Source organism: Cherax quadricarinatus, chromosome 51 (genome assembly GCF_038502225.1).
Source record: "Cherax quadricarinatus isolate ZL_2023a chromosome 51, ASM3850222v1, whole genome shotgun sequence".
Taxonomy (NCBI): domain Eukaryota; kingdom Metazoa; phylum Arthropoda; class Malacostraca; order Decapoda; family Parastacidae; genus Cherax; species Cherax quadricarinatus.
In genome coordinates, this window is record NC_091342.1 from 24003005 (window position 1) to 24029185 (window position 26181).

Genomic DNA, 26181 nt, shown 5'->3' on the forward strand with positions numbered 1-26181 from the left:
CTCACGCATAGTCCGTATCTGTGGAGAAGGCCCTCTCGGGTAGGGCGCTGTAGCTGTAATCGTAGTCCCGAGATGAGTAGTCTGAGGTGTGGTAGTCCCGCTTGCCGTTGGCGTAGCCCTCGTGGGTATAGTCGCTAGCCTCCTCGCCTGGGTCGTCGACATAGGCGCCGCGAGAGTGGGCGTAAGCGATGGACTTCTGATAGCTGAAGAGTTGTCGTTCAAGGCTGAAGTTCTCCGCTTCCAGAGCACTGATCTCCCGCCTGCAACATACCATTATATTATTACTATTATTATTATTATTTGTAGTTGTGGTAGTAGTAATAGTTGTAGTGGTGGTGGTAGTTGCCGAAATAGCTCTAGGGAAGTTTTCAAGAGACTACTAGAATGATTAACACTTGTAATAATGTTGGTAGAATTACCGACAATATGTTAGATAAAAGGACACATGTGCAACTAATGCGACATTTTTATTATGGTAACGTTTCGCTCTCCAGAAGCTTTGTCAAGCTCTTGGTGAGCAAAACGTTGCCACAATAAAAATACCGCATTAGTTGCACGTGTGTCCTTTTGACTAACAATGATTACACTTAATCTACAATATATTCCGAGAACTATCTACTTTTAAGTTGAATATTAAAATGGTATAAAATACAGACAGGTTGTTAGGTAAGACACACATGTAACAGTTAGGCATCTTTATTTCGAAACGTTTCGCCTACACAGTAGGCTTCTTCAGTCGAGTACAGAAAAGTTGATAGAAGAGACGTGAAGACGATGTAATCAGTCCATCACCCTTGAAGTTTTGAGGTGGTCAGTCCCTCAGTCTGGAGAAGAGTATTGTTCCATAGTCTGAAACAATATGGGTGATGGACTGATTACATCGTCTTCACATCTCTTCTATCAACTTTTCTGTACTCGACTGAAGAAGCCTACTGTGTAGGCGAAACGTTTCAAAATAAAGATACCTAACTGTTGCATATGTCTCTTACCTAGTTTTAAGTTGCAACCACCGCCATCACCACCACCACCGCCATCACCACCGCCATAATCACCACCACCACCATCACGACCACAGAATAAAGGGAAGAAAACTTCCAAGTTAGAACTTACAGTGCACACCATTTACATAACCCAAGGAGGTGAACATTAAAATGGTATAAAATACCGACAGGTTGTTAGGTAAGACACATATGCAACAGTTAGGTATCTTTATTTCGAAACGTTTCGCCTACACAGTAGGCTTCTTCAGTCGAGTACAGAAAAGTTGATAGAAGCAGAAGATACTTGAAGACGATGTAATCAGTCCATCACCCTTGAAGTTTTGAGGTGGTCAGTCCCTCAGTCTGGAGAAGAGTATTGTTCCATAGTCTGAAACAATATGGAGTTGAAGTGACAGGATGGAGCCTATATACCGCCAGGAGGTGAGATGTAGGCCACTAGTAGAGGTAAGAATGTTGTCGTTGGAATGTCAGGTCCCTTTCAAATCCAGCCATTCTCACTAGTAGAAGTTAACAAAGTTGATTTCAGGTCTGTACCAAGATACCCTTGTGTTGCAGTGTCTGACAGAGTGAACATTAAAATGGTATAAAATACCAAGGGTGATGGACTGATTACATCGTCTTCAAGTATCTTCTGCTTCTATCAACTTTTCTGTACTCGACTGAAGAAGCCTACTGTGTAGGCGAAACGTTTCGAAATAAAGATACCTAACTGTTGCATATGTGTCTTACCTAACGACCCAAGGAGGTAGAGGTAGAGGAGGAGGAGGAGGTTGTGGTATGGGCGGGGGGGGGGAGACGAGTCGCTAATAACTGTCATGAAACAGTACTTCCAATGATGCTTTTATTCCCACCTCCGAAACATACTTTCAGTGTCATTATCAGGCACAATATCAGGGTTAATATCAGAGTCAATCAGGCACAATATCGTCAATACAATTCACGCCAGATTTTGACGAGTTCAAGTTACAAGTTCACTTGAATTATTCAACCCCGCCATCATGGGGGCCGGACCTTCACTGTTGCAGGTAAGAAGGTTGATGATTCTTTTTACACAAGTAAATTTTACAGGCTAAGAGTTTTCCTACCTCAGCTCATTTTAAAGCTCAGCCCTATCTAAGATGTACTACCACCGCCCAAGATGCCATCTAGAACAGTCGACTAACACCCAGGTACCTACTTACTGCTAGGTGAAACAGGGACAGCGGGTGTAAAGAAACACCCAGTTTTCACCCGTAACGGGGATCGAACCCTGGACACTCGATGTGTGAGCTGAGTGAACTACCAACCGAGCCACGGGACACGGGGCTAGTCGAGGTTTCGCCCAAGAACAACATCGCTGCTAAAAAAGGTTCTTAAAATAGCCAGCGAGTATAATGAAGAGGAAATCAGGAAAAAGGAAGACTGAGATGAATGAGAAAATCAGAGTGAATACCAGGAGGCATCACCAAGTATGATGAATGTCGAGATGTGAGAGTGAATGAGCCTTTGAGCTTTTAATGGAAGGGTTAGAATGCAAAATGAATATGGGAATAGAATAAAATATAAAGCGATTCAAGAAGAAGCAGTGTTGTTAAACCAGACAGTGAATATAGAAGTATGCATACTAAGAGGAGAGGCAAAGAGAAATGGGAGAGAAGTTAGAGTAGTGGGGAAGGGAAATTATATACGAGGAACTAGGAAGACCTGAGGATGGAGTCTTTCAGCCACAACAAAAGCAGACGAGACTGACAGAAGTACAAGAGACAATGAAAGAGGAGAGTTATGAATTAACAAAGAACAATAAATCACACAGCAGAATAGGAGAAGTAACTAATAATTTTTGGACTACTAGAGCAAGAAAGGGAGATACGGGAATAACGAAGAGAAGAACAAGAGAAGATAGAAGACTTGTTAATAGCGACAGGTTCCTAGAGCAAACATGAGATGACACTTTTTTCAGTGGGATTGTACAAAAGAAAACAGTGACACCTAATAACGATGGTCTTTGTCAGAAGCAACATGGGATCAGGTACTAAACAGGAAGTTAAACCTCGGGAAGTGGAACTAGTACAATGGGACCGAACTTATGAGCAGAGAAAAGGTGTGAAGCTGAAGCGTGATGAGAGAGAGAGAGAGAGAGAGAGAGAGAGAGAGAGAGAGAGAGAGAGAGAGAGAGAGAGAGAGAGAGAGAGAGAGAGAGAGAGAGAGAGAGAGAGAGAGAGAGAGAGAGAGAGAGAGAGAGAGAGAGAGAGAGAGAGAGGGAGGGAAGGAAGGAGGAGGGGCAATCACAGAAGCAGGGATGGAGGAATAAGATCCAGTATACCCAGTGATACAACAACTAGCCATCAGTAACCCCTCTCTTCCTCCCTCTCATCTTCTACCCATCCTCTTTCTTTCCCAACTTCCCCTCCCATCTTCACACCCTCTCTCCCCCATAATTCTTTCATTAACAAATTTAAACAGTCTTATTCTCCTATAATTCTGACACACATCCCCTTTACACAAGGAACTATGTCTGCGCCTCTGCCAATTCCTATGCATCTCATCCCCGTCTTTTAAGCATATAGTGTACAACTGCAGTACTAACTTCATAACTATATTCCCACCTGCTTTAACATTTGTCTTGATTTCATCTATGGCAGCTGAACCTTCACGAGCGCGCTTGTGCGCACGCACGCGTGAAGGTAGACACAGTGTTTACATTTAAGTATAAGTGTGAACAATATTTAGATAAAACGGAAGTAAGATTTCGTTGCAGTTATGGATTTAAAAAAGGCATATTATAGAGTGGATAGGGGAGCAATGTGACAATGTTGAAAGTTTATGGAATAGGTGGTAGAGTACTTGAAGCAGTTAAGAGTTATGTGCATAATTAGGCTCAGGTTAGGGTGTGTAGGAGAGATCATTATCCAGTAGAAGTAGGTCTTAGACAGGGATGCGTGATGCCACCATGGTTGTTAAACACATTCATAGATGGGGTTATACAAGAAGTGAAAACTTGATGTTGGGGAAAGATGTGGGAGTGGAAAATAAAGACTCGAATACAAAGTGGGAGTTGCCAGTTTATTTATGCCGATGACACAGTGCTTTTGGGGTAGTCAAAAAAGGGTGCAGAGGCTGGTAGACGAATTAGGGAGGGTATGTAAAAGAAGGAAATTAAAAGTGAGCTTAGGAAAGATCAAGGTCTACCTGGAGGGTGTCCCGGGGTTCAACACCCATGCGGCCCAGTCCTTGACCAGGCCTCCCTTTAATCAGGACCTGATCAACCAGGCTGTTACTGTTGTCCGCACGTACTCCAACGTACGAATCACAGCCAGCTGCTCAGGTACCTACTTTAGGTATCTGTCCAGCTCCCTCTTGAAGGCAGCCAGGCTTCTATTGGTAATTCTTCTTATACCTGATGGGAGGCTGTTGTTTCTCTTAGTGTACCAATGGCGCCCCAACTTTTCACTGGGGGTATGTTGCACTGTCTGCCCAGTCTTTTGTTTCTTATGGAGTGGTTTCTGTGTTCAGATTTGAGATCAGTCCCTCTAGGATTTTCGAGGTGTAGATTATGACGTCTCTCTCTCGCCTGCGCTCCAGTGAATACAAGTGCTTCCAAAGCGTTTCCAGTAGTTAAGGTGGCGAGTAATAAAATTAAGCAATGAAAGATTCGATATCAGACTAGAAGTAGTATGTAAGACGTGAATGTGTTCAGATATTTGGGAGTGGACTGGTCGGCGGACGGGTCTATGAAAGATTAAATTAACAATAGAATTGACGACTGGAAAAAAAGTGAGTAGTGCACTGAAGAGTCTGTGGAGACAAAGAACGTTATCCATGGAAACAAAGGGAGGAATGTATGAGAGTATAGTAGTACAAGTGTTCTTATATGGGTGTGAAGAATGGGAAGTGAATGTTGCAACAAGGAGAAGGCTGGAGGCAGTAGTGATGTCGTGTCTGAGAACTGTGTATGGTGTGAATATTATGCAGAGAATTAGGAGTTTGGAGATTAGAAGGAGGTGAGGGGTTTCTAAAAGAATTATCCATAGGATTGAGGAAGGATTGCCGAGGTGATCTGAACATTTAGAAAGGATGGAGTAATACTGGATGGCTTGGAGAGTGTATAAATCTGTAGTGGATGGAAGAAGAGGTAGGGGTCGTCCTAGGGAAGGTTGGATGGAGAGGATAAAAGAGGTTTTGTACGTGAGGGGCTTTGACATCCAAAAGGCGTGTATGAGGTGTTACATAGTGGAGGGAAGTGGTTTTTATGACTTGCTATGCTGTTGGAGTGTGAGCAAGGTATGAAGGGATTCAGGGAAATATCTGAGCCGTATTTGAGTCTTGGAGGTGGAAAGTACAGTGTCTGCAACCTGAAGGAGGGTTGTTGATGTAGCAGTTTGGAGAGTCATCTGAGCTGTTATATCAGCACAATTCTGGCAAGACTGTTGGAGAGAGTGATGGTGAAAGTGTTTCTTCTTATTCGGATCGCTTCGGTGGGAGGTTCTATACATATATTATATAATATATATATATATATATATATATATATATATATATATATATATATATATATATATATATATATATATATATAATGTCGTGCCGAATATGTAAAACTGGTCAATTAGCAAGAACTCATTTAAAATTAAGTCCTTTCTAAAAATTTCTCTTATACGTTTAAAGATATATTTTTTCATTAATGTAATGTAAAATTTTTTAATTTTGCGCCAAAAGGAACTTAGAAAACTTACCTAACCTTATTATAACAAGCGCAATTTATTTTAGCCTAACCCAACTAAATATATTTTAGATTTGTTTACAGTAATTTAATACTAAACAAACACAGTGAAATATTATTTTTTCGTTAGGTTCAGAATGATTTTGGCGAAATTATTGCATACAAAAATTTTCACTTGTCCTATATGGCAAGATGAGCGTTGCTATTTAAGCCAAGATCGCAAGTTCTGCCTATTCAGCACGACATACACACATACACACACACACACGTATATATATATATATATAAACACTGATCTCTGGCTGAAGGAGACTCGAACCTACGAACCTTAGGACAAGGTACGCAGTGCTTTACCAATCTACCCACACTGGACCCAAGGCAGCCAGCTTTCAGGGAGAAGGCTTACAGCTTTTCATCTCATCCCCTGCATGCATCAGCCTTACTAGAGATTTGAACAATGCAAGGAATTCGCGAGAGCATGCGAAATATACAAATCTCTAGTAAGGCTGATGCATGCAGGGGATGAGATGAAAAGCTGTAAGCCTTCTCCCTGAAAGCTGGCTGCCTTGGGTCCAGTGTGGGTAGATTGGTAAAGCACTGCGTACCTTGTCCTAAGGTTCGTAGGTTCGAGTCTCCTTCAGCGAGAGATCAGTGTTTGTGTATATTTCGCATGCTCTCGCGAATTCCTTGCGCATATATATATATATATATATATATATATATATATATATATATATATATATATATATATATATATATATGTTGAAGGATAATGAAAACTTTTTGATGTCGATAAAAATTATTATCACCACCATCGTCGTTTACTATCATCATTCACCACCGTCAACATTCACCACCAACATTCACTACCAACATACACCATTAATATTCATCACCACCAACATTCACAATCAACATCCAACATTCACCAACAGTCGGAACAAATTCTCTTTCAGAAATTCCATTCCTGGTTCCTCTTCTGGATTTTCATTTTGTTTCCGCAATAAATTTCATATTTTTTTGACTTCCATTCCCCAATAACCATCCATAAATCTCATATCAAATTCTCGATCCAAATTCCTTTTCCAAATCTCTATTGCCGGTTCCAATTTTAATTCCTGCTCCTCCAATTATCACTATTCTTAATTGGTATTTCATACCTGATTCCCAAGTTGCTGTTTCTCATTCCAAAGTTGGTAAAAAATGGGTTATTTTAATCACTATTACAAATTCCTATTAGATGACTGCCCATTCAAAATAGTCATTGCAAATTCCAGACGAGCGATAGTCATAAAAATTGTTGATCTGTAGCAGAATGTGTTGATGGGAGAGTGGGGAGAGGGATAAAGAGGAGAAAGAAAGGTACAGGATGGCAAAGGGGAGGGCAAGGTAGCTGAGGAAAAATGGGAGGAAGAGAGGTAGGGGAGAGTGTTAGGGGGGAGAGGAGGGACAGTCGGCAGTGGAGGTTAGATCCTCTTTCCACTAAGATCCAGAGTGACAGCCAGGCATCCCACCGAGAGACAGGAGAGATGGTGAGAGACAGGAGAGATGGTGAGAGACAGGAGAGATGGTGAGAGACAGGAGAGATGGTGAGAGACAGGAGAGATGGTGAGAGGCAGGAGAGATGGTGAGAGACACGAGAGATGGAGAAGAAACAGCATGCAGAATAAGCTCTATTGAAACAACGGTTCTCTGTGTAGAGCTTCATTAGGTTAATGGCAAAGCACAGCATTTTACACACACACACACACACACACACACACACACACACACACACACACACACACACACACACACACACACACACACACCCACAGCATTTCAGTAGAAGGGGAACTTTCTGACCCTCTCCGCTCAGTCAATCGTCTGTCACATGCCATTCTTCCTCTCCCCTTTCCATTCCCATGCATTCCTTCCCACACCTTCTCTCCTTTCGTTTCTTCAGTTCTATCCCTTCTTTCATCCAATATCCTAGTCCTCTCACGGTCCATCCCTTCCTTCCCTGCCTCCCTGCATGAAAGGATGCAAACAATTAAGATTCCAGTGTAACTATTCCAAAGAGGTATAAAAGATTTTTGTTATTGTTAGAAAAAATCTTATTTTGCTGATTTTATGGTATATGGTATGATATATATGACATATAAATCAGGCAACCCTCCCAGTGCGACTGGGAGGTATATGGGTGCACAGAGCAACGCAGGTAGCTTTACTTGGATTTCTGTCTTCGTGTTTGGCTTCCAGTGGACTAGTCAAGGAGATTGTCTCCGAACGTTTGAGAGGTGAGGTAGGAGCTCAAGATCTCAGGTTCATGGAAGCAGCCGTGCGGTGGAACCCCCTTGCCGACTCCTCCAGCAGACCAGCTTCTCCCAAAGAGCACAAACAGTCCCAACGGCATAAACCGATCATGGAAAAAATCGCCAACACAGTGCTCACCAATGCTTCAGGAAAGGACTAAGCTCATCTTCTTGCGGTGAAGACACCGCATTCAGGAGATTTCCTCGTAGCTGTTCCCAATTCCTCTCTGGGCACTCGACTCAACCCACAGACCATTCGGATTGGTGTTGCTCTTCGTCTTGCCGCCCACATACTCACCAAACAGATGTATTTGCGGCAGGGCGACGGATGATCAGTTCGGACTTCATGGTCTCGTGTGTCACACAGCAGAAGGGAAGTATGCTAGACATTAGGTGGTCAACGACACCATAAAGAGAAGCCTCGCCACAGCCCGTTGCCCAGCTCAACGGGAACCCCAAGTACAGAGGTCTGACAGAAGTCAAAAGCGTCCTGATGGAGCCACTATTCTACCCTGGAAGGATGGTAAGCAGATTGCCTGGGACTACACCTGTGCCGCCATATTGGCAGACACCTACCTGCCATACTCCGTAGCTAAAGGGGGTGGAGCTGCCAGCCACAGGGAGGCCCAGAAAACCCGCAAATATGAAGACCTTTCCCCTTGCTATAACTTCATCCCAATAGGATCGGAGACCCTTGGAGCATGGGGCAAGTGTGCTCTAAAGTTCCACAAAGAGCTGGGTGAAAAACTCATCATAGAAACTAAGGATCACAGGGCGGCCAGCTTCCTCTTTCAGAGACCCAGTGTTGTGATCCAAAGGGGGCAAATGCCTGCAGCATTCTGGGCACGCGGTCCACTGCCAGGGAGCTGGACAAAGTATTCGAGATGTAGCTCTGAGATGTTGTCTATGTTGTTCTACTCCCTATTGTATTTTTGCCAATGTATTTTGTCTTTAAATAAAGTCTACATAGTATATGGAATATAGGGAGTGCTAGGAGAAGACAATATTCAAACAAATCCAGGGAGAACCTTGAGGTTTCCCTGAAGTATAGGAAGATGGTACCTACCTACCTACCTACTTCCCTCCCTCCCTACCTCCCTCCCTACCTACCTCCCTCCCTCCCTACCTACCTCCCTCCCTCCCTACCTACCTCCCTACCTACCTACCTCCCTACTTACCTACCTCCCTCCCGACTTACCTACCTACCTCCCTCCCTACTTACCTACCTACCTCCCTCCCTACTTACCTACCTACCTCCCTCCCAACTTACCTACCTCCCTACCCTCCCTATATATATATATATATATATATATATATATATATGCAAGGAATTCGCAAGAGCAAGCGAAATATGTATACATAAACACTGATCTCTGGCTGAAGGAGACTCGAACCTACGAACCTTGGAACAAGGTACGCAGTGCTTTACCAATCTACCCACATTGGACCAATACCTTGGAGTCCAGCTTGCGCTAGATTTTGATCCAAGGTAGCCAGTGTTTGTGTATATTTCGCCTGCTCTTGCGAATTCCTTGCATTGTTAATATCTCTAGTAAGGCTGATGCATGCAGGGGATGAGATGAAAAGCTGTAAGCCTTCTCCCTGAAAGCTGGCTGCCTTGGATCAAAGTCTAGCGCAAGCTGGACTCCAAGGTATTGGTCCAGTGTGGGTAGATTAGTTTACAATAATTTAATAATCAACAAACACAATGAAATATATATTTTTTTCTAAGGTTCTTTTGGTACAAAATTATTAATTTTTACATTAATTTAAATGAAAAAATACATCTTTAAATATGTAAGAGAAAATTTTAGAAAGGACTTAATTTTAAACGAGTTCTTGCTAATTGACCAGTTTTACCTATTCGGCACGGCACACACACACACACACACACGCACGCACACGCACACACGCACACACACACACACACACACACACACACACACACACAAGGAGATCGATTGGGAGAACTTGGACCCACATGGGGGCCAAGATACATGGAGGGCTAAGATGATGGAGGTGGTACTGGAAAACTTCATGTACCAACACGTAAGGGACACTACAAGAGAGAGAGGAGAGGATGAACCAGCAAGGCTGGACTTAGTATTCACCTTGAGTAGTGCAGATATCGAGGACATCACATATGAAAGACCCCTTGGGGCCAGTGACCATGTGGTTTTAAGCTTCGAATACACAGTAGAGCTACAAGTGGAGGGAGAAGCAGGAAGGCCAGGACGAATGAAGCCAAACTACAAGAAAGGGGACTACACAGGAATGAGGAACTACCTGAACGGGGTTCAGTGGGACAGAGAACTGGCAGGGAAGCCAGTTAATGAGATGATGGAATATGTAGCAACAAAATGCAAGGAGGCTGAGGAGAGGTTTGTACCCAAGGGTAACAGGAATAATGAAAAAGCCAGGATGAGCCCATGGTTTACCCAAAGGTGCAGGGAGGCAAAAACCAAGTGTGCTAGGGAATGGAAGAAATATAGAAGGCAAAGGACCCAGGAGAATAAGGAGAACAGTCGTAGAGCCAGAAACGAATATGCACAGATAAGAAGGGAGGCCCAAAGACAATATGAAAATGACATAGCATCGAAAGCCAAATCTGACCCGAAACTGTTGTACAGCCACATCAGGAGGAAAACAACAGTCAAGGACCAGGTAATCAGGCTAAGGAAGGAAGGAGGAGAGACAACAAGAAATGACCGTGAAGTATGTGAAGAATTCAACAAGAAATTCAAAGAAGTGTTCACAGAGGAGACAGAAGGGACTCCAGAAAGACGGAGAGGTGGGGCACACCACCAAGTGCTGGACACAGTGCACACAACCGAGGAAGAAGTGAAGAGGCTTCTGAGTGAGCTAGATACCTCAAAGGCAATGGGGCCAGATAACATCTCCCCATGGGTATTGAGAGAGGGAGCAGAGGCGCTATGTGTACCCCTAACAACAATATTCAATACATCTATCGAAACAGGGAGAGTGCCTGAGGCATGGAAGACAGCAAATGTAGTCCCAATCTTTAAAAAAGGAGACAGACATGAAGCATTAAACTACAGACCAGTGTCACTGACATGTATAGTATGCAAAATCATGGAGAAGATTATCAGGAGAAGAGTGGTGGAACACCTAGAAAGGAACGATCTCATCAACAGCAGCCAACATGGTTTCAGGGACGGGAAATCCTGTGTCACAAACCTACTGGAGTTCTATGACATGGTGACAGCAGTAAGACAGAGAGAGGGGTGGGTGGATTGCATTTTCTTGGACTGCAAGAAGGCGTTTGACACAGTTCCATACAAGAGATTGGTGCAAAAACTGGAGGACCAAGCAGGGATAACAGGGAAGGCACTACAATGGATCAGGGAATACTTGTCAGGAAGACAGCAGCGAGTCATGGTACGTGGCGAGGTGTCAGAGTGGGCACCTGTGACCAGCGGGGTCCCGCAGGGGTCAGTCCTAGGACCAGTGCTGTTTCTGGTATTTGTGAACGACATGACGGAAGGAATAGACTCTGAGGTGTCCCTGTTTGCAGATGACGTGAAGTTGATGAGAAGAATTCACTCGATCGAAGACCAGGCAGAACTACAAAGAGATCTGGACAGGCTGCAGACCTGGTCCAGCAATTGGCTCCTGGAGTTCAATCCCACCAAGTGGAAAGTCATGAAGATTGGGGAAGGGCAAAGAAGGCCGCAGACGGAGTACAGTCTAGGGGGTCAGAGACTACAAACCTCACTCAAGGAAGAAGATCTTGGGGTGAGTATAACACCAGGCACATCTCCTGAAGCGCACATCAACCAAATAACTGCTGCAGCATATGGGCGCCTAGCAAACCTCAGAACAGCATTCCGACATCTTAATAAGGAATCATTCAGGACCCTGTACACCGTGTACGTTAGGCCCATATTGGAGTATGCGGCACCAGTTTGGAACCCACACCTAGCCAAGCACGTGAAGAAACTAGAGAAAGTGCAAAGGTTTGCAACAAGACTAGTCCCAGAGCTAAGAGGTATGTCCTACGAGGAGAGGTTAAGGGAAATCAACCTGACGACACTGGAGGACAGGAGAGATAGGGGGGACATGATAACGACATACAAAATACTGAGAGGAATTGACAAGGTGGACAAAGACAGGATGTTCCAGAGATTGGACACAGTAACAAGGGGACACAGTTGGAAGCTGAAGACACAGATGAATCACAGGGATGTTAGGAAGTATTTCTTCAGCCACAGAGTAGTCAGTAAGTGGAATAGTTTGGGAAGCGATGTAGTGGAGGCAGGATCCATACATAGCTTTAAGCAGAGGTATGATAAAGCTCACGGCTCAGGGAGAGTGACCTAGTAGCGATCAGTGAAGAGGCGGGGCCAGGAGCTCGGACTCGACCCCCGCAACCTCAACTCGGTGAGTACAACTAGGTGAGTACACACACACACAAAGATCAAAGTGTGTGTATATCACTGGTAATAGTTACTGATACGTTAGGAGGTTTATGGCGCTTAACTGAGACGATGTGTAGTCCACTTTGAGTGTTGTCAGTTCTCCCAGAGGTGCGAAAAAATAGAACAAATGAATAATGGAGAAGTAGTGTTGGTCAGGAATCGAGAGGTTAAGATCATTGTGGATTTTTCAGCTCAGGTCAGTGGCTTGTGCGAGACATTTTGGTCTTAACCTGGAGAAGTACACACACATGCTATATAATGCGATCCTTTGTTGTCTACGTTTCACCCACACTGAGTTTTATCACGTCACAAGCACATTGTAAAAGATAAAGTCCACTGTGTGAGCGAAACGTAGTCAGTGAAGGCTCGCATTATTCTGCACGTTTTTTTTTTTCATGGTGTCGGTATTTTATACCATTAATCTCCACGGTCTGAACCTCCTGATTCCTGCCGAAGATTTCCTCGACGCTGATCATGTTACTCATGACTGCTCGGTTCCTCCATGTTACTGATCTATTATGTAAACTTCTCCTTTGATGGCCCTATATTCAAGCAGCCATTTGGCATGGCCATGGGTTCACCACTGAGAGCAGTCATGGCCAACCTGTACGTGTAGCACATGGAGGAGAGGTTAATGTGAACTGAAGTCAACCCCATGACCCATCTCATTCTAACCTTCAAAGTCTTCACTTGTCTCAACACGTTACTTCAGGTGACATCGCACTACACCTCACACCATTACACATCTGAGAATTGATAAAATGCCGTAAATACGATACTGTGTTTTGTCTCAGTATATACATTGTGAGATCAGTATCTTAGTGTATCTACCTCATGAGTGTATATACCGCCCGTGAGGTCAGTGTGTATATATCCCAGTGAGGTCAGTATATACCACCGTGAGGTCAGTATATAGTACCGTGAGGTCAGTATATACTACCATGAGGTCAGTACAAACCTCGTGAGGTCAGTGTATACCACCGCGAGGTCAATATGTACCACCGTGAGGTCAGTATATACCACCGTGAGGTCAATATATACCACCGTGAGGTCAGTACATATCTCGTGAGGTCAGTGTATACCACCGCGAGGTCAATATGTACCACCGTGAGGTCAGTATATACCACCGTGAGGTCAATATATACCACCGTGAGGTCAGTATATACCACCGTGAGGTCAGTATATACCACCGTGAGGTCAGTATATACCACCGTGAGGTCAGTATATACCACCGTGAGGTCAGTATATACCACCGTGAGGTCAGTATATAGTACCGCGAGGTCAATATATACTACCGCGAGGTCAATATATACTACCGCGAGGTCAATATATACCACCGCGAGGTCAGTATATACACCGTGAGGCCAATATATACCAACGTGAGGTCAGTATATACTACCGTGAGGTCAATATATACCACCGTGATGTCTGTATGTACTTCTGTGAGGTCAGTATATACCACTGTGAGGTCAGTATATACCACCGTGAGGTCAGTATATACCACCGTGAGGTCAGTATATACCACCGTGAGGTCAAATCAAATCAAGTTTATTCTCTATAAGGGTTACAATGTGGGGTTTATAGGATTTGGATATTGTGTGATTTACATGTTATAAAATACTAATTACAGAGGGGGCCACTAGGACACCTAGCATGGCTAGGCATTTCGGGCAGACTTAGATTAATTCTTAACATTAAATCCTTACAAATTATGATATTAAGGCTAAGTGACTACATCGTAATTTATGAGTTTAGCAATGTGAATGCTTTTGTTTTGGTACAATACAAAGTGTCTATATTGGAGCATCATAGGCAAACTTATGACTAGTTAGGATTCATTATTTTAAGATTAAGATTAATATTTCTGTGTTTATAGTCAGTGGGTGAGTGAGTGTAATTGTGAACCACCATGTAGTTATCATGTAGTTAGTTGTCGGGGTGTATCAGTGAGATGTTTTCTAACTGTAGTTTTGAAAGTGATGAATGTGTCTGCAGTTCTAGAGTTTTCAGGTAGGGTGTTCCAGATTTTAGGTCCTTTGAAATACATTGAATTTTTGTAAAGGTTTAGTCGAACACGGGGAATGTCATAGAGATGTTTGTGTGTGGTGTTATGCCTGTGGACCCTGTCACAACTATCAAGAAAGCGTTTTAGGTCAAGGTTAATATTGGAATTTAAGGTCCTGTAGATATAGATTGCACAGTAGTAAGTGTGGATGTTCTGAACAGGGAGTAAGTTTAGATCTATGAAGAGTGGGGGAGGGGGTGTTGCCAGGGATGGGATTTAGTGATTATTCTTACTGCAGCTTTTTGTTGGGTTATTATTGGCTTTAGGTGTGTTGCTGCAGTTGAACCCCAAGCACAGATAGCACAGGTGAGGTATGGATATACAAGTGAATGGTATAGTGTGAGAAGGGCAGTTTGCGGCACGTAGTATCGTATCTTGGAGAGGATCCCCACCGTTTTGGATACTTTTTTTGTTATGTGTTGGATATGGGTGCTGAAATTTAGGTTGTTGTCGAGGTATACGCCAAGGAATTTGCCCTCATTATGTCTGGCAATTAGAGTGTTGTCGATACCACCGTGAGGTCAGTATATACCACCGTGAGGTCAGTATATACGACCGTGAGGTCAGTATATACGACTGTGAGGTCAGTATATACCACCGTGAGGTCAATATATACGACCGTGAGGTCAGTATATACCACCGTGAGGTCAATATATACCACCGCGAAGTCAATATATACCACCGTGAGGTCAGTATATACTACCGTGAGGTCAATATATACTACCGTGAGGTCAATATATACCACAGTGAGGTCAATATGTACCACCGTGAGGTCAATATGTACCACCGTGAGGTCAATATGTACCACCGTGAGGTCAATATGTGCCACCGTGAGGTCAGTATATACCACCGTGAGGTCAGTATATACCACCGTGAGGTCAGTATGTACCACCGTGAGGTTAGTATATACTACCGTGAGGTCAGTATATACCACCGTGAGGTCAGTATATACCACCGTGAGGTTAGTATATATTACCGCGAGGTCAATATATAGCACCGTGAGGTCAATATATACGACCGTGAGGTCAGTATATACCGCCGTGAGGTCAATATGTACCACCGTGAGGTCAATATGTACCACCATGAGGTGAACATCAAAATGGTATACAATACCGACAGGTTGGTAGGTAAGACACATAGGCAACAGTTAGGCAACTTTATTCCGAAACGTTTCGCCTACACAGTAGGCTTCTTCAGTCGAATACAGAAAGTAGGCAGGAACAGTAGAGATGTGAAGACGATGCAATCAGTCCATCATCCTTGAAGTCGTAGAATTTTGAGGTTGTCAGTCCCTCAGCCTGGAGAAGTTCAGTTCCATAGTCAGGAACTATCTGAAGATCAAGCGACAGTGCCGAGACTTAAATACTGTCGGAAGGAGAGGTGCAGAGTAGTAGTAGTAGTAGTAGTGAGAATGTAGCCACTGAGAGGTCAGGTCCCTCTCAGATCCAACAGTTCTCACTTGAAAGGGTTGTCCAAGGTGTTTTCTGTACCAAGAGGCCATGTGTTGCAGTGTCTGGTATACAATGACCTGTCGGTATTGTATACCATTTTGATGTTCATCTTGTCAGACACTGCAACACATGGCCTCTTGGTACAGAAAACACCTTGGACAAGACTCAAGAAATCGGGGGTATGGTTTACCTTGGACAACCCTTTCAAGTGAGAACTGTTGGATCTGAGAGGGACCTGACCTCTCAGTGGCTACATTCTCACTACTACTACTACTCTGCACCTCTCCTTCCGACAGTATTTAAGTCTCCGCACTGTCGCTTGATCTTCAGATAGTTCCTGACTATGGAACTGAACTTCTCCAGGCTGAGGGACTGATAACCTCAAAATTCTACGACTTCAAGGGTGATGGACTGATTACATCGTCTTCACATCTCTACTGTTCCTGCCTACTTTCTGTATTCGACTGAAGAAGCCTACTGTGTAGGCGAAACGTTTCGGAATAAAGTTGCCTAACTGTTGCCTATGTGTCTTACCTACCAACCACCGTGAGGTCAGTATATACCACCGTGAGGTCAGTATATACCACCGTGAGTTCAGTATATACCACCGTGAGGTCAGTATATACCACCGTGAGGTCAATATATACCACCGTGAGGTCAGTATATACCACCGTGAGGTCAGTATATACCACCGTGAGGTCAGTATATACCACCGTGAGGTCATTACCAGAGCAATATGACAAGTTGGTATATTTTTAGCTGTTATTTGATGGTCGATGCATAATTTTCCAACTACTGCTGCTAAATTCTGGGAATTTTCACGAAATTTCCGAGCCTTTGTGTTGAGCCTTTGTGTTGTGCCTTAGTGTTAATGTGCTTGTTTTCGTTGTTGTGCTTTGTGCTTCTGTTGTTTTTCTTGTCGTACTCACCTAATTATGTTTGCAGGGGTCGAGTCATTGCTCCTGGTGTTGTATTTGTGTCGTTTATTGATGTGTTGTACTTGTGTTGTGTTTTATTGTTCTTTGTTGTGTTATAGTATCGTACCTCATTGTGTCGTACCTTGTGTCGTACCTCATTGTGTCGTACCTTGTGTCGTACCTTGTGTCGTACCTCATTGTGTCGTACCTTGTGTCGTACCTCATTGTGTCGTACCTTGTGTCGTACCTTAGTGTGTTTTCCGTTCTACTTTGTGTTGTGCTTTCCTCTGTTATATTTTATTGTTTATACAGCTTAAGAGTTGGGTTTGAAGCTTATCCGAAAGTTAGTTTGGAGAATCTCTAGCGCTAAGTGGGTTGTACACTGGTGATAGTGGCATTATTGACCTCTGACCTCTGGGATAGACGCTCTTAGTAACTCATCCTAACATAAGCTAACCTAGGCTAATTTTAAGCTAACCTAGCTTAACCTATCGTAAGCTAACCTACCTTAACTAACGTAAGCTAATCTAGCTTAATTTAACCAAACGGGAGCAACCTAGCCTAACGTAAACTAACCTAAGCTAACTTAACGTAACATACACTAGCTTAGGCTAACTTAACCTAACGTAAGCTAATTTAATCCATCTTAACATACCCTAACGTAAGCTGTTTTAACCAAACCTATCTTAAAGTAACTTAACCTGACATAACATTACCTACCTTAACTAAAGGTGAAAACTTTGTACATACTGTCCGACAAGTTGTGGTTAAAGACACGACCGGACATTTGGGACACCTCGTTACGGAAGATTTACCTTGCTGGGACCTTATTCACTCAGTGGTCCAGGAATGTGTCTCAGCATGGTCCCAGCAACCATACTTCCCCATACAGTTAATTTACGGTTAATCATAGTCTAACCTGAGCCGGGATGTTAATATTAGGTTAAGTTACGCTTGGTTGAGATTGGGTTAGTTTGGTATACAATTTTTCCCTATTTTCACAAAAATTAACTATTTTACACAACCCACTTAATATTATTACACAACCCACTTAATATTATTACACAACCCACTTAATATTATTACACAACCCACTTAATATTATTACACAACCCACTTAATATTATTACACAACCCACTTAATATTATTACACAACCCACTTAATATTATTACACAACCCACTTAATATTATTACACAACCCACTTAATATTATTACACAACCCACTTAATATTATTACACAACCCACTTAATATTATTACACAACCCACTTAATATTATTACACAACCCACTTATTATTATTACACAACCCACTTATTATTATTACACAACCCACTTATTATTACACAACCCACTTATTATTATTACACAACCAACTTAATATTATTACACAACCCACTTAATATTATTACACAACCCACTTAATATTATTACACAACCCACTTAATATTATTACACAACCCACTTAATATTATTACACAACCCACTTAATATTATTACACAACCCACTTAATATTATTACACAACCCACTTAATATTATTACACAACCCACTTAATATTATTACACAACCCACTTAATATTATTACACAACCCACTTAATATTATTACACAACCCACTTAATATTATACATCTCACTTAATGACTCTCCGGAGTAGTCGGTAAGATTGAAACCCAGTAATCTACCACCAAAAATGCAGTGCGTAAGCCAGTTATGAGCCTACTCGCTGCACTTCATGGAGCGTCACCAACAACCTGGCTTTCCCAAACTAACACATGCACACAACGCTATTACAGTTTTTTTTGTTCTTATACAGTCATCATTCAGCTTGATATATTTATAGTATCAGTTTGTGTGTGTGTGTGTGTGTGTGTGTGTGTGTGTGTGTGTGTGTGTGTGTGTGTGTGTGTGTGTGTGTGTGTGTGTGTACTCGCCTAGTTGTGGTTGCAGGGTTCGAGTCTCAGCTCCTGGACCCGCCTCTTCACTGGTCGCTACTCAATCACTCGACCCGCTCCATGAGCTTTATCATACCTCTCCTTAAAGTTATGTATAGATCCTGCCTCCACTACATCACTTCCCAGACTGTTCCACTTCCTGAAAACTGTGACTGAAGAAATACTTCCTGACATCCCTGTGATTCATCTGAGTCTTCAACTTCCAACTGTGACCCCTTGTTGCTGTGTCCCATCTCTGGAACATCCTCTCTCTGTCCACCTTATCTATTCCTCTCAGTATTTTACATGTCGTTATCATATCCCCCCCTGTCTCTCCTGTCTTCCAGTGTCGTCAGGTTGATTTCCCTTAACCTCTTCTCGTAGGATATACCCCTTAGCTCTGGGACTAGTCTTGTTGCAAACCTTTGCACTTTCTCTAGTTTCCTTACATGCTTGGCAAGATGAGGGTTGCTAACTAGTGGTGCATACTCCAGTATAGGCCTAACGGACACAGTGTACAGGGTCCCAAATGTCTCCTTATTAAGATGTCGGAACGCTGTTCTTAGGTTTGCCAATCGCCCGTATGCTGCCGCAGTTATTTGGTTGATGTGCTCCTCAGATGTGCCTGGTATTATACTCACCAAGATCCTTTTCCTTGAGTGAGGTTTGTAGTCTCTGGCCCCCTAGCCTGTACTCCGTCTGTGGTCGTCTGTGCCCTTCAAAATCTTCATGACTTTACACTTGGTGGGGTTGAACTCCAAGAACCAATTGCGGGACCAGTCCTGCAGCATGTCCAGATCCCTCTGTAGTTCTGCCTGGTCCTCGTTCGATTGAATTCTTCTCATCAACTTCACATCATCTGCAAACAGGGACACTTCGGAGTCTATTCCTTCCGTCATGTTCACAAATACAAGAAACAGTACCGGTCCTAGGACTGATCCTTGTGGCACCCCGCTTGTTACAGGCGCCCACTCTGACACCTCACCACGTACCATGACTCGCTGTTGTCTTCCTGACAGGTATTCCCTGATCCATTGTAGTGCCTTCCCTGTTATCCCTGCCTGGTCCTCCAGCTTTTGCACTAATCTCTTGTGTCAAACTGTGTCAAATGCCTTCTTACAATCCAAGAAAACGCAATCTACCCACTCCCCTCTCTCTGTCTTACGGCCGTCACCCTGTCATAGAACTCCAGTAGGTTTGTGACAGAATTTCCCATCCCTGAAACCGTGCTGGCTGTCGTCGATAAGCTTATTCCTTTCTAGTCGCTCCACCACTCTTCTCCTGATAATCTTCTCCATGACCTTGCATACATGTCAGTGACACTGGTCTATCATTTAATGCTTTGTGTCTGTCTCTTTTTTTAAAAATTTGGACTACATTTGCTGTCTTCCATACTTCAGGTAATCGCCCGGTTTCAATAGATGTGTTGAAGATTGTTGTTAGTGGTACACATAGCGCCTCTGCTCCCACTCTCAGGACCCATGGAGAGATGTTATCCGGTCCCATAGCCTTTGAGGTATCAAGCTCGCTGAGCAGCCTCTTCACTTCTTCCTCGGTTGCATGTATTTTGTCTAACACTTGTTGGTGTGCCCCACCTCTCCGCCTTTCTGGAGGCCCTTCTGTCTCCTCTGTGAACATTTCTTTGAATCTCCTGTTGAGCTCCTCACATACTTCGCGGTCATTTTTTGTGACCTTCCCTACCTTCCTTCCTCAGCCTGATCATCTGGTCCTTGACTGTTGTGTTCCTCCTGATGTGGCTGTACAACAGCTTTTTGTCAGATTTGGCTTTCGCTGCTATGTCATACTCAGATTGTCTTTGGGCCTCCCTTCTTACCTGTGCATATTCATTTCTGGCTCTACGACTGCTATCCTTAGTTTCCTGGGTCCTTTACCTTCTATACTTCTTCCATTCTCTAGCACACTTGGTTTTGGCCGTGTGTGTGTGTGTGTGTGTGTGTGTGTGTGTGTGTGTGTGTGTGTGTGTGTGTGTGTGTGTGTGTGTGTGTGTGTGTGTGTCATATATAATTTCATTAGGAGATAATTACACGTGATCACAATTAATTTTTAATTGAATACTGAACCAGAACATTTCCGGGCATAATTGAATTCAGAATAACGGGAACCTGAATGTGTAAATACTGTGACAGGTGTTGGTACTGTGACAGGTGCTGGTACAGGTGTTATTACTGGGACAGGTGTTGATACTGTGACAGGTGCTGGTACAGGCGTTGGTACAGTGACAGGTGTTGGTACTGAAACAGGTGCTGGTACAGTGACAGGTGTTGGTACTGAGACAGGTGCTGGTACAGGTGTTATTACTAGGACAGGTGTTGATACTGTGACAGGTGCTGGTACAGGCGTTGGTACAGTGACAGGTGCTGGTACAGTGACAGGTGCTGGTACAGGTGTTATTACTAGGACAGGTGTTGATACTGTGACAGGTGCTGGTACAGGCGTTGGTGCAGTGACAGGTGATGGTACAGTGACAGGTGCTGGTACAGTGACAGGTGTTGGTACTGAAACAGGTGCTGGTACAGTGACAGGTGTTGGTACTGAGACAGGTGTTGGTAGTGACAGGTGTTGGTACTGAGACAGGTGCTGGAACTGTGACAGGTGCTGGTACAGTGACAGGTGTTGGTACTGAGACAGGTGCTGGTACAGTGACAGGTGTTGGTACTGAGACAAGTGCTGGAACTGTGACAGGTGTTGGTACAGTGACAGGTGTTGGTACTGAGACAGGTGCTGGTACAGTGACAGGTGTTGATACTGAGGCAGGTGCTGGTACAGTGACAGGTGTTGGTACTGAGACAGGTGTTGGTACTGAGACAGGTGCTGGTACAGTGACAGGTGTTGGTACTGAGACAGGTGCTGGAACTGACAGGTGCTGGTACAGTGACAGGTGTTGGTACTGAGACAGGTGCTGGTACAGAGACAGATGTTGGTACTGAGACAGGTGCTGGTACAGTGACAGGTGTTGATACTGAGGCAGGTGCTGGTACAGTGACAGGTGTTGGTACTGAGACAGGTGTTGGTACTGAGACAGGTGTTGGTACTGAGACAGGTGTTGGTACTGAGACAGGTGCTGGTACAGTGACAGGTGTTGGTACTGAGACAGGTGCTGGTACAGTGACAGGTGTTGGTACTGAGACAGGTGCTGGTACAGTGACAGGTGTTGGTACTGAGGTGTTGGTAGTGACAGGTGTTGGTACTGAGGTGTTGGTAGTGACAGGTGTTGGTACTGAGACAGGTGCTGGAACTGTGACAGGTGCTGGTACAGTGACAGGTGTTGGTACTGAAACAGGTGCTGGTACAGTGACAGGTGCTGGAACTGTGACAGGTGTTGGTACAGTGACAGGTGTTGGTACTGAGACAGGTGCTGGTACAGTGACAGATGTTGGTACTGAGACAGGTGCTGGTACAGTGACAGGTGTTGGTACTGAGGTGTTGGTAGTGACAGGTGTTGGTACTGAGACAGGTGCTGGAACTGACAGGTGTTGGTACAGTGACAGGTGTTGGTACTGAGGCAGGTGCTGGTACAGTGACAGGTGTTGGTACTGAGACAGGTGCTGGAACTGTGACAGGTGTTGGTAGTGACAGGTGTTGGTACAGTGACAGGTGTTGGTACAGTGACAGGTGTTGATACTGAGGCAGGTGCTGGTACAGTGACAGGTGGTGGTACTGAGACAGGTGTTGGTACACTGACAGCTAGGCTCACAGTATAAACATGCACAGTAGACTACAACACTGATGAAAACTGCAAATTATAATCATTATGTTAGAGAGAGAGAGAGAGAGAGAGAGAGAGAGAGAGAGAGAGAGAGAGAGAGAGAGAGAGAGAGAGAGAGAGAGAGAGAGAGAGAGAGAGAGAGAGAGAGAATTAACTACCAGAACTCAGGGTAATTATCATAATAGTAATAACAACATTGTCTTAATAATCACTTAGGTCAGTAAGCCAGACCTGTGTGTGTATTTATAAAATATATATATATATATATATATATATATATATATATATATATATATATATATATATATATATATATACATACATAATCATCCATTCTCGAGTATTACAAGTATTGATTGTGATCTATAAACTTTGACCTTTACTGTGCACTTTTGACCTTTCAGTGAATAGCCTTAAGAAAGTTGACATCACATGGCCGAGGAGGGAGCACTAATACATACATACATACATGCATACACACACACACACACATACACACACACACACACACACGAACAACAGAGCAATGGTGGACACACTTGCTGAGGTGGCAAGAAGAGCTCACTCCAGCAGAGCAAAGTTGTGGTTATGGGGGATTTCAACCACAGGGAGATTGACTGGGAAAACCTGGAGCCACATTGGGGTCCCGAAACACGGAGAGCCAAGATGATGGATGTGGTGCTGGAAAACCTCATGCACCAACATGTTAAGGACACTACCAGAGTGAGAGGGGAGGATGAACCAGCAAGATTGGACCTTGTGTTCACCCTGGGCAGTTCAAACATTTAGGACATCACATATGAGAGTCCCCTAGGACCTAGTGACCACGTGATTCTGTGCTTTGAATACATAGTAGAGTTGCAAGTGGAGAGAGTAACAGGAGTTGAATGGGAAAAGCCAGACTATAAAAGAGGGAACTACATAGGGTTGAGGAACTTCCTGCAGGAGGTTCCGTGGGACAGAGAACTAGCAGGAAAGCCAGTAAACGAAATGATGGAATATGTAACAACAAAATGCAAGGAGGCAGTGGAAAGGTTTATTCCCAAGGGCAACAGAAACAATGGGAAGACCAGAACGAGCCCCTGGTTTACCCGACGGTGTAAGGAGGCAAAAACAAATTGCAATAGAGAATGGAAAAAGTACAGAAGGCAGAGAACACACGAAAATAGGGAGATTAGTCGCAGAGCCAGGAACGAGTATGCACAGGTAAGGAGGGAGGCCCAGCGACAGTATGAAAATAACATAGCATCGAAAATCAAGACTGACCCGAAACTGTTGTATAGCCACATTAGTAGGAAGACAACAGTCAAAGACCAGGTGATCAGACTGAGAACAGAAGGTGGAAAACTCACAAGAAATGATCAGGAGGTATGTGAAGAGCTAAACAGGAGATTTAAGGAAGTTTTTACAGTAGAGACAGGAAAGGATCTGGGGAGACAGCACAGAAGGGAACATCAAGAGGGAATATACCAACAAGTGTTGGATGACATACGAACAACCGAGGAGGAGGTGCAGAAACTGCTAAGTGACCTTGATACCTCAAAGGCGATGGGACCGGACAACATCTCCCCGTGGGTCCTTAGAAAAGGAGCAGAGATGCTGTGTGTGCCCCTAGCCACAATCTTCAACACATCCCTTGAAACTGGGCAACTACCTGAGAAATGGAAGACAGCAAATGTAGTCCCCATATTTAAGGAAGGAAACAGAAATGAGGCACTAATCTACAGACCTGTGTCTCTGACATGTATTGTGTGCAAAGTCATGGAGAAGATTATCAGGAGGAGAGTGGTGGAACACCTGGAACGGAGCAAGATTATATATGAAAACCAGCATGGGTTCATGGAAGGCAAATCCTGTGTCACAAACCTTCTGGAGTTTTATGACAAGGTAACACAAGTAAGACACGAGAGAGAGGGGTGGGTTGATTGCATTTTCCTAGACTGCAGGAAGGCCTTTGACACAGTTCCCCCACAAGAGATTAGTGCAGAAGCTGGAGGGTCAGGCGCATATAACAGGGAGGGCACTGCAATGGATCAGGGAATACCTGACAGGGAGGCAACAACGAGTCATGGTACGTGAAGAGGTATCACATTGGGCGTCTGTGACGAGCAGGGTCCCTCAGGGGTCAGTTCTAGGACCAGTGCTATTTTTGATATATGCGAACGACATGATGGAAGGAATAGACTCTGAAGTGTCCCTATTCGCAGATGATGTGAAGCTGATGAGAATTAAATCGGATGAGGATGAGGCAGGACTGCAAAGAGACCTGGACAGGCTGGACATGTGGTCCAGAAACTGGCTTCTCGAATTCAACCCTGCCAAACGCAGTCATGAAGACTGGGGAGGGGCAAAGACGACCGCAGACAGAGTATAGGCTAGGTGGACAAAGACTACAGACCTCACTCAGGGAGAAAGACCTTGGGGTGACCATAACACCGAGCACGTCACCGGAGGCACACATGAACCAAATAACTGCTGCAGCATACGGGCGCCTGGCAAACCTGAGAATAGCGTTCCGATACCTTAATAAGGAATCGTTCAAGACACTGTACACTGTGTATGTTAGGCTCATACTGGAGTATGCAGTACCAGTCTGGAACCCACACCTGGTCAAGCACGTCAAGAAGTTAGAGAAAGTACAAAGGTTTGCAACAAGGCTAGTCCCAGAGCTCAGGGGAATGTCGTACAAGGAAAGGTTGAGGGAAATCGGACTGACGACACTGGAGGACAGAAGGGTCAGGGGAGACATGATAACGACATACAAGATACTGCGGGGAATAGACAAGGTGGACAGAGATAGGATGTTCCAGAGAGGGGACACAGGGACAAGGGGTCACAACTGGAAGCTGAAGACTCAGACGAGTCACAGGGACGTTAGGAAGTATTTCTTCAGTCATAGAGTTGTCAGCAAGTGGAATAGCCTAGCAAGTGAAGTAGTGGAGGCAGGAACCATACATAGTTTTAAGAAGAGGTATGACAAAGCTCAGGAAGCAGAGAGAGAGAGAGGATCCAGTAGCGATCAGTGAAGAGGCGGGGCCAGGAGCAGAGTCTCGACCCCTGCAACCACCACAATTAGGTGAGTGTACACACACTCAGGAGTGGTGAAGGCTCGATATTAATGGCTTCGTTATGACCAACCAAGCTGTTCTTTGACTGAAAGCATATAGACTAGAGCAGCAGAAACAGTACGAGGAAGAACAGGAGGCGGCTGGGAAGGAGGCTGACACACACCATTCAGTAATTAATATGTGCATCAATCACTGTTGAAGTAGTGGTTAGCTCTTCAATTACTGGCAGGGTAGCAGGGCACGCTGGCAGGGTACAGGAGGGTAGTAGGGCTCGCTGGCAGGGTAGAGGATGGTAGCAGAGCACGCTGGCACGGTACAGGAGGGTAGTAGGGCACGCTGGCAGGGTACAGGAGGGTAGCAGGGCACGCTGGCAGGGTACAGGAGGGTAGCAGGGCACGCTGGCAAGGTACAGGAGGGTAGCATGGCACGCTGGCAGGGTACAGGAGGGTAGCAGGGCACGCTCGCAGGGTAGAGGAGGGTAGCAGAGCACGCTAGCAGGGTACAGGAGGGTAGTAGGGCTCGCTGGCAGGGTAGAGGAGGGTAGCAGAGCACGCTGGCAGGGTACAGGAGGGTAGTAGGAAACG

At 44.4% G+C, this 26181-nt stretch overlaps 1 protein-coding gene across 4 annotated transcripts in view; it reads right to left on the bottom strand.

Annotated features, from left to right (window-relative positions):
• Nucleotides 1-26181, bottom strand: part of LOC128694595 (uncharacterized) — a 693925-nt gene that overhangs the window by 2284 nt on the left and 665460 nt on the right. For 3 of the 4 annotated variants that reach the window (XM_070095968.1, XM_070095970.1, XM_070095969.1), the window contains one exon: nucleotides 1-260. This exon is cut by the window's left edge and continues 2284 nt beyond it. In XM_070095968.1, the coding sequence (XP_069952069.1) occupies nucleotides 2-260 (259 nt within the window). In that variant the 3' untranslated portion in view covers nucleotide 1. The remainder of the gene's footprint in view (nucleotides 261-26181) is intronic. The other variant, XR_011393423.1, reaches the window with a different exon arrangement.